We start from the raw sequence: 9,434 nt of genomic DNA on the forward strand, positions 1-9,434 counted from the left end.
TTCCCCCGAAGGCCCAGTGGCCACCCCCCCCCCGCCCAGTTGTAACAATAGAAATTGTTCATAGCCATTGTGAACACCCCTAGAGTGGCAGAATCACCTCAGTGAAAAGCCTCTGTGCTAGAACCTCAGAGGATTCTGTGAGTCAAAGCGAGAACTCAGAGGAGGGCTTGTTATTCACAGCACATCAGAGCTGGGGCTGGTTTCTCGGAGCTGCACAGTCCTTCCCCTCCCCAGCTCCACCTGCTTTCTGTGGGTCCTAGGGCACTGTGGGATCCCAGGTGCTGGTGCTGAGTCCTTCCCTGTTTGTACCCCTGGAATTTTATGGGGTATGGCAGGTTCAGCGGCCCCCGGAACTGAGGGTCTGAGTTTGGCTTGGAGGGTACTCAGTGGGTCCACCGGGTAGGCATTGTTAAGCCTGGAATGCTGGCCACATGCCCAGCACGGTATGGGTAGGGGACTTGTCTGAGTCTCACAGAACATTGAGGGGTGGGGGCAGGGTCAGAGGGGTCCTGCATGCTGTGTGGCCTGACTGGTGCGAATGAGACCACCCAGCACAACTGCCCTTCTCAGTTCTGTGCCCCTGATTTGATGACAGCAGGGAGGGCCAAGGTACCACTGGGTGCTGGTCAGCCATCCCCAGATATGCACGGATGCTGCTGCAACACAGTTCTTAAATCCAAAGTCTTCCACTGCCAAATCTGTGTGGGTACATAGGGTGCCTCCCTCGCCATGTCACAGAACCCATGTCCTTTCTAGACAACCAGGTCTTCAATGGGAGAACTCTATTTCCAACAATATATTTTCTTTTTTGGGGGGATGGTCACACTTTAATCCCTTCTCCTTATTTCACTTTTGGGGTTTTGGGCACACACATATATGTACCTGACATGTTTCTCAAACCACTGAGTCCAGTACTCAAACTACATAGTTGGCTGGCTGGGATCCAGATGCCTTAACCACCAGGGCACAAGCTGATGTCCTGTATTTGCATTTTATGACTTCATTATAACCTCACAAAAGGATTGATCAGAAATCAGTCTCTTTTCCACCTTGAAACACATGGCTTTTAAAACAATTTGCAGAAGCACTATCTATTTTGTCTGAGAACCAAGTTCCCCTAGTGAATACATTTCCAAATTAAAAGGCAGGTCATTGGGAAAACTGGATTTAATTTAGAGAAAGTTGTTTTAGAGTTTATTTCATTTTCTCACCTCCAAGATCCCTACCTGAAATGTCCCTAGGAAGTAAAAGGAGAGTATTGTATTTCCTTACCCCAGAGGAGAGAGGGATGGGGGAGATTCTAAATAGAGCCTGAATTTCTGCACCCCCAGATATGTGGCTGTACTGAGCATTTCCTGTTTCCTCACACTCTGAGCACCAGGCAGGGATGGAGTGGGGTGCTCCCTGACACCTACCGAGGCAGTCAGCTGGGACCAGAGGTTGGAAGTTATGTGTTTCAAGGCTTCCTGGTTTAAATTCTTCAGCATCCTTTCAGTAAGTCCAGGCAGGTTTCTGGATCCTGGCTTTGCTGATAAAGCACCTGAGTGAAAATGCCCCAGCGGAGGCTGTGGCCACCTGCAGGGTCAATAGCGTGGCAGGATACTGTGCACCTCTAGGGGTCTGTACTACAGTCCTTGTGAGTCGCTCTGGGTGTATGTTATAGATGCAGATTCCATGAAGAACATAACTGGTAATTTAGTTAGAATTGCATTGACCTAATGACTGGATTGAAAAAATGTGACACATATGCACTATGGAATACTGCCCTAAGGAACAATGAGATTCTGTCATTGCCATCCATTCAAAGTGGATGAAAATAGATTTAATGCTAAGCAAATCAATCCAAACTATGAAAGACAAGCACTGTATATCCCTATTCATTATATACCAAATGTCTGCACTCTTTGACAGAAATGGAAAGAACTGAAGATATAATAGTAGGAAGGACACGTGTAGATACCAGAGACTAGGAGGGGAGTGGAGGGTCTTAGGGAGGAAACACCTAACAGACCCAAGAACGTAAAGTGCTCTGAGAAAATGACTGTCATGGTACCAGGAGATGGCTTAATAGTTACAACACTGGAAATATAGCCGACCACAGTTCGAGCCCCAGACCTGGTGACTTAAAACACACTGGTCGCATGTGCATGTGTGTCCAAGATCCCAAGAGGAGAGTAGAGAAGAGATTGCAGCATGGCCATCCCCTCCCGGGGTGGGGGGTGTTTTCTCACTTTCTGTCTGTCTCTCTAGCAAGCTCATGTCCCCTATAGAAAAAATCTCTTAAAAAATTATTGTCATTGCATGCGTACTTTGAAGAGCCATATTATATCCTATAGAGATGTGCAAAGATTGAATGTAAATAAGAAATCATTTCTAAGAAGCTGCAGATTCTGGGGCCAGCAGATAGCATAGTAGTCATGTCGCTGGACTCCTGCATGGCCGACTACAATTCAAACCCTGGACCCAGTGGTTTGAAACTCACACTGGGCATGTGTACGTGTGTGCCCAAGATCCTGGGAGGAGAATGGAGGAAAAGGGATTGCAGTGTGGCCATTTCCCCTGGGGTGTGATTTCTCACTTTCCTTGTCTCTGGACTCCCTGGTGAACACACGTGTTTTAAGGCAAAAACCGCTTAAAAAAAAAAAGGTACAGATTCTTGGGCCCCTGTAGTGGGTAGGGGCACAATGGAACATGCATTCTGACAAGCATTCTGGCCTCACACACACCTGAGGCTGGAGGCCCAATACCCAGGTTTCAGGCTGACGTACCTGCAGTGGACTTGGGGGACCGACTCCTGACCTCCCTGCCCCTGTGGAGGCAATAGAAAGCTGTGCTGCAGCCTGGAGGGGTCTGCGCCTGTGGGGGCCTCCCCACACTTGTTGGTCTCCTTTCTGTGGTCAGGCAGGTAGGTAGGGAAAGCAATCTGGTGTTCTGCAGCCAATGGTGAGCAAATCAGGTCGAAAGAGCGTGGAAGCCAGCAGAGTGCCAGGAGTGGGCCAACAAGTAGGGACTCGTCTTGAGGACAGTGCCTTGACATAGACACAGCAGGAGTTAAATAATGCCAGCTTGGGGGCCAGCAGGTGGTATGGTGGTTAAGGGTGCTGGACTCCCACAAGGTCAACTGTGATTTAAGTCCCAGACCTGGAGGCTTGCTTTCTCACGTTCCCTCTTTCTCAATCTCTCTCACTCTGTCCCTCTCTGGTTAAATTAAAATAAATGAATGAATAACTGAATAAATAAATTTAATTAATTATTTAAAAAATAATAATGCCAATTTGAAAATACAGCATCTGTTTCCAGGCACAGGGGTACAGATGGTTTTACTAACGATGCCCAGTGAGCCCTGCAAGGGAGGAGGCCTGCCTGCATCGACCCACTGAATCCTCAAGCCCTGGCCATGCAGGGGGCACAGGATGTGGGCAGCATGTGCACAGGAACCCTCACACTCTCTGTCTGTCTGTCTGTCTCTCTGCATTTCTCTCACCCGACCCGAGCCTTGGAGATCTAGGCAGACAATGAGGAAGCAAGTGTTGAATAGCTATAACCATTAGGGAGAAAAGAAAATAGGGGATGAGGCTGCATGCTAGGGACAGCCTTTCTGAGGCAGTGGTGGCCTCTGAGATGAGAAGTGGTGCTGAGAAAGGCCTTTGAGGACCCAGGGCTAGAGAGCAATGTCCCAGGTCAGAGGATGGCAGTGCAGAGACCCACGAAGTGGCAGGTGGGTTAGGGCTTCGGTGGGAGGTCTGGCGGGTCCAGCCCATGAGCTTTGTGGCCACAGTGAGGAGCCACGAAGTGTGGGGGCATTTTACCTAAGTGTGTGGGACATCCCGCTGAGGGTAAGATGAAGGGACATGGTTCAATGGGCACGAGGTCCTGGAGGCAGTGTTGGGTTTGGGGGACATATTCGAAGGCAGAAACTGCACGGGACCCTCTGGCATGTGGCGACCCCAGAGAACTCCTTCTTCTCCCCCCCTCACCATGTCCCTAGGGGACTAGGATATGGCCTAGTTTCTAGGTGCTGAGCACTGCCACCATTCGGGGCTGATTCAGACATTCCTGTCTGCCTGTTCAGGTAGTGAGGGTCAAGAGGCTAGGAAAAGTCCTCCTGCCCTCTCCTTGGTTCTGACACAGCAGGACACTTGCCAGTCTGCCCCCAAGTGGATGAGAGCCTGAGGTCAGCAAGCTTGGGTAGAAACAGGGCAGGGGAGGGAAGTGAAAGGAACAGGTGCCTAGACCCTACTAGGGGCTCTGGCCTTTCACTTCCAGGCTGCTCCATGGGAGGGAGGAGGGCCAGGTGTGGACCTTGTTCCCCAAATGTTGGAGGTCAGCAGGTAGTGAGGACTCTTGGCTTTGGGAGGCAGATTTTTTTCTTTTCTTTTTTCTACTGCTGATTGAGAAAGTGCATTGAGAGCATGCTTTGCAGTGCTCTTCTTCCGACGGGCTGCCCCAGACTTGCCGCTTCCTCCCTCCCTCCTTCTTCTTTTCCTTTTTTGAGAGGCTTTTGCTATAGGGTGCATGCACTCGCCAGAAAAAGAGAGACAGAGAGACAGAAAGCAAGAAATCACCCCCCCAGGGGGAATGGCCACGCCGCAATCCCATCTCCTCCATTTTCCTCTCAGGATCTTGGGCACGCACGCACACGCACCTGGTGTGAGTTTACAGCAGAGTGCCAGGAGTGGGCCAACAAGTAGGGACTCGTCTTGAGGACAGTGCCTTGACATAGACACAGCAGGAGTTAAATAATGCCAGCTTGGGGGCCAGCAGGTGGTATGGTGGTTAAGGGTGCTGGACTCCCACAAGGTCAACTGTGATTTAAGTCCCAGACCTGGAGGCTTGCTTTCTCACGTTCCCTCTTTCTCAATCTCTCTCACTCTGTCCCTCTCTGGTTAAATTAAAATAAATGAATGAATAACTGAATAAATAAATTTAATTAATTATTTAAAAAATAATAATGCCAATTTGAAAATACAGCATCTGTTTCCAGGCACAGGGGTACAGATGGTTTTACTAACGATGCCCAGTGAGCCCTGCAAGGGAGGAGGCCTGCCTGCATCGACCCACTGAATCCTCAAGCCCTGGCCATGCAGGGGGCACAGGATGTGGGCAGCATGTGCACAGGAACCCTCACACTCTCTGTCTGTCTGTCTGTCTCTCTGCATTTCTCTCACCCGAGCCTTTGAGTGGAGATCTAGGCAGACAATGAGGAAGCAAGTGTTGAATAGCTATAACCATTAGGGAGAAAATAGGGCAGGGGATGAGGCTGCATGCTAGGGACAGCCTTTCTGAGGCAGTGGTGGCCTCTGAGATGAGAAGTGGTGCTGAGAAAGGCCTTTGAGGACCCAGGGCTAGAGAGCAATGTCCCAGGTCAGAGGATGGCAGTGCAGAGACCCACGAAGTGGCAGGTGGGTTAGGGCTTCGGTGGGAGGTCTGGCGGGTCCAGCCCATGAGCTTTGTGGCCACAGTGAGGAGCCACGAAGTGTGGGGGCATTTTACCTAAGTGTGTGGGACATCCCGCTGAGGGTAAGATGAAGGGACATGGTTCAATGGGCACGAGGTCCTGGAGGCAGTGTTGGGTTTGGGGGACATATTCGAAGGCAGAAACTGCACGGGACCCTCTGGCATGTGGCGACCCCAGAGAACTCCTTCTTCTCCCCCCCTCACCATGTCCCTAGGGGACTAGGATATGGCCTAGTTTCTAGGTGCTGAGCACTGCCACCATTCGGGGCTGATTCAGACATTCCTGTCTGCCTGTTCAGGTAGTGAGGGTCAAGAGGCTAGGAAAAGTCCTCCTGCCCTCTCCTTGGTTCTGACACAGCAGGACACTTGCCAGTCTGCCCCCAAGTGGATGAGAGCCTGAGGTCAGCAAGCTTGGGTAGAAACAGGGCAGGGGAGGGAAGTGAAAGGAACAGGTGCCTAGACCCTACTAGGGGCTCTGGCCTTTCACTTCCAGGCTGCTCCATGGGAGGGAGGAGGGCCAGGTGTGGACCTTGTTCCCCAAATGTTGGAGGTCAGCAGGTAGTGAGGACTCTTGGCTTTGGGAGGCAGATTTTTTTCTTTTCTTTTTTCTACTGCTGATTGAGAAAGTGCATTGAGAGCATGCTTTGCAGTGCTCTTCTTCCGACGGGCTGCCCCAGACTTGCCGCTTCCTCCCTCCCTCCTTCTTCTTTTCCTTTTTTGAGAGGCTTTTGCTATAGGGTGCATGCACTCGCCAGAAAAAGAGAGACAGAGAGACAGAAAGCAAGAAATCACCCCCCCAGGGGGAATGGCCACGCCGCAATCCCATCTCCTCCATTTTCCTCTCAGGATCTTGGGCACGCACGCACACGCACCTGGTGTGAGTTTAAGCCACCGGATCTGGGACTCGAACCACAGTCAACTACATGGGAGTCCAGTGACATAGACATTACGCCAACTGCTGGTCCCCCTCTTTCTTTCGTTATTAATTATAAAAAGTTTGCATTGAAGTGAAATTCACTTAACATTTTAGAGAACAGTTTGGTGCCATTCTGGTGCATTCACAGTGCTGTGCAACCCATCTCTACCCACTTCTAGAATGTGCTTGTCTCTCGAAAAAGCCTCCTCCTGGTTAGCAGTCACTCTGCATTCCCTTGTTCCTCCAGCCCCTGGCAACCTCTCATCAACTTTCTCTCTCTGGATTGGCATGTTCTGGACTTTTCCGATAGGTGGGATCATACACTCTGTGGCCTAGTGTGCCTGGCTTCTTTCACTGAGTGTGATGTCTTCGAGGTCCACCCGTGCTCCATTGTATGGATGGACCGCATCGTGCTTGTCCTGTCTCTCCTGATGGACATCTTGTTGCTGGCACTATCTGCTGCTGACGTGAAGGGAGATAGGGTTTTAATCTGCTTGCTGGGTGACTTTAGCTGTCATTTTCCATCTCTGGGCATAGGGACTGTCCATCTGTAAAATGAAGGGGTGTGACCTAATGGCCTTTGGTGGCAACAACTTCACAGGCTTTTCCTCTGCCAATGGAGGGATTATGCCTCAGCACAGCTCCCCTCCCCCCCACCCCACTTTATCCCCTGTCCCCCTTCATGAACCCTGCCCGGGAGTCCCTCACCTGCACTGACCTGGCCTGTTGGCCCACCCTGCCTGCACCTTAAGGCTGCCCTGCCTGGCTGCTGCTCACCCAGAAAGGACCAGCCATTTGAAATGGGTGAGGATGGTTTTCTCCCCTTCCTGGTGTTCCCATGCCAGCCACCTACTCCACAGCCAGCTAGGCCAGCACTGCTCTGACCCTTTCTACATGACTGAGACCCTCAACTCCACTGGGGTTTTGGACAGCTCAGTCCAAGATGGGAGGAGGGCAAGTGAGCTCTGGCCAGCCTCTTGGCTTTTTTCTTTTTTTTTTTTTAGAGATTTTTGCCTGAGGGCACATGTGCTTGCCAGAGAGACAGTGAGAGGGAAAGTGAGAAATCACCCCCAGTGGGGGATGGCCACACCGCAATTCCTTCTCCTCCACTCTCCCCCCTGGGATCTTAGTGTGTGCCCCGCATGAGTTCCAAGCCACTCGGTCCAGGACTCCAACTGAGATCGGCCTTGTCTGAGTCCAGTTGTTAAAACGCTCTTGGATGAGTGGTGACGGGCGAGTGGGTAGACAGGGCTAATTTCCAACTCTGAGACGGAGCCAGTCATTCATTCCTGCATTTACAGCCGTGTGAGCTTAGGCGAGTCACTTAACCTCTCTGAGCCTCGGCCTCCTGAAAAGCAGGTGGAGTGGTCACACCTGCAGGCTGCTGTGAGTCTGAAGGAAGACTGGCTTGTGGCCAGTGCTCTGTAAGCCACTTGTTTCCGGGCCATTGCTGCTAGCTGTGCTTCAGGCCTCCTTTACCCATGCCACTTCTCTGGGGACCAGCGGCCCCGCATGGGGCAGCCCCAGGAGTATGCCACAGGCCTCCATCAGTTCCTGCCTGCCTGGGGGCAGAGCGACTGATTGCAGGCTGTGCCCTCCTGCCCCACCAGCCATGGGCAGGTTCAGACCTGCCCGCTCAGGCATGGCAGGGCGGTGGCCGAGTTGTTTCCTGTGGCCCCTCGCAGAGGGCCTGGAGGCCAGCCCAGGGAGATGCCTCAGCCTGGGTGAGGGGTGGTGGGCAGGGCGGGCTAGAGTTTCCCTGCCCCTCCCCCATCACAGGACATGGAGCCCCAGCTGTGCCAGGCATGGTCACTGCCTCATCCACCAGGGACACTGGGGGTGGGAGCTGGGCACAGAGACACTCAGCAGAGGCAGCAGTGGGGACAAAGACTCAGGTCTGGGCACTGTGGTCAGGGCACCCTGGTCCCTTGGCTTCTCCTCCCACAGGGGGACCACCCATACAGTGGCTACAGTTTCACATCCGTGTCCTTGACAGGTCCCCTCACTGGAGCTTCCTGGGGTCAGGCAAAAGGCCATCTGCTGTTCCCAGCACTCTGGGTTAGCAAGGCTCAGAGCTGGGGCTTGGCCCAGCCGCGAGGTTCTCCCTTACATGTCCTTCCCAAGAGAGGGTGTTCTGGGATCTGAGCCACCTCCAGGACCAGGCCTAGCTCGACTGCTTGACTCCCCTAGCCTAAAACTAGAGCTATTGGACAGGAGTAACAGCCACACGTCTTCACATGTTCGTTAGGACCCAGAAACCTCTCAGACTTGACCTTCATTCTCCCCCAGGGCCCCATAGCAGGCTCACAGCAGGGTGCTCTTGTCTCCACCCCACTTACTAGGTAACTCTGAGAAGCTCTTCCTAGCCAGGGCACTCTCAGTAGGACCTGAGGCCAGGCCTGCCCGTCACCAAGGCTGAGCATGCATGATGACCACCTTGGTCCCAGCTTCCTACCTCAGGGCATGGGCCGGGTGGACGAGAGAGGAGAGGGCACACACGGCTGGTGTGGATGTGCCCTGGCCAGTATTCGGAGATGCCATCCTTGTCAGTCTGGCAGGCCTGTCCTTCTGCTGTGTGGAGGACAATGGAAGACAAGATTTCCCAAAGCACTCACGTGCCTTCTTTCCTTCTTCCAGAGTGAGCTGCCCTCAGGGAGCTGGCGTGGGGAAGATGGCCCAGTCCTCCTCCACCTCTCCAGACCAGGGAGCCACGTTCGAGCACCTGTGGAGCTCCCTGTGAGTATGCCCTCTGGTGGGCCAGAGCAGGAGGGGCGCCCCGGGCTGGACTCGAGGCTAGCCTCCACCACACTCATCAGTCTCAGGGCAGGACGGCGTGGGAGGGGTAGGAAATGGGCATCGCTGTCCTGGCCTTCTCCCGGGAATGTAAGACCCGGGATTCAGACACTTTCCATTGGCCACCTTTCTTAAGGGTCCATGGCCAAGAGAACCAGAGGACAGAGCCCACATGTGGCTGTACCTCCTTGGCACTCACACCTGCCCTGGAGGGACAGGTGGAGTACAGGCAGAAGATGGGAGAGGGCCTGAACTGATGGTCAGCAGG

General features: G+C 52.9%; 1 protein-coding gene across 1 annotated transcript in view; it reads left to right on the top strand.

Annotated features, from left to right (window-relative positions):
- Positions 1–9,434, top strand: part of TP73 (tumor protein p73) — a 65,281-nt gene that overhangs the window by 4,131 nt on the left and 51,716 nt on the right. Inside the window, exon 2 of the mRNA XM_006161187.1 lies at positions 9,011–9,109. Within this exon, the coding sequence (XP_006161249.1) occupies positions 9,045–9,109 (65 nt within the window). The 5' untranslated portion in view covers positions 9,011–9,044. The remainder of the gene's footprint in view (positions 1–9,010; positions 9,110–9,434) is intronic.

The sequence above is a fragment of the Tupaia chinensis genome, unplaced genomic scaffold, assembly GCF_000334495.1.
Source record: "Tupaia chinensis unplaced genomic scaffold, TupChi_1.0 Scaffold138365_1, whole genome shotgun sequence".
Taxonomy (NCBI): domain Eukaryota; kingdom Metazoa; phylum Chordata; class Mammalia; order Scandentia; family Tupaiidae; genus Tupaia; species Tupaia belangeri.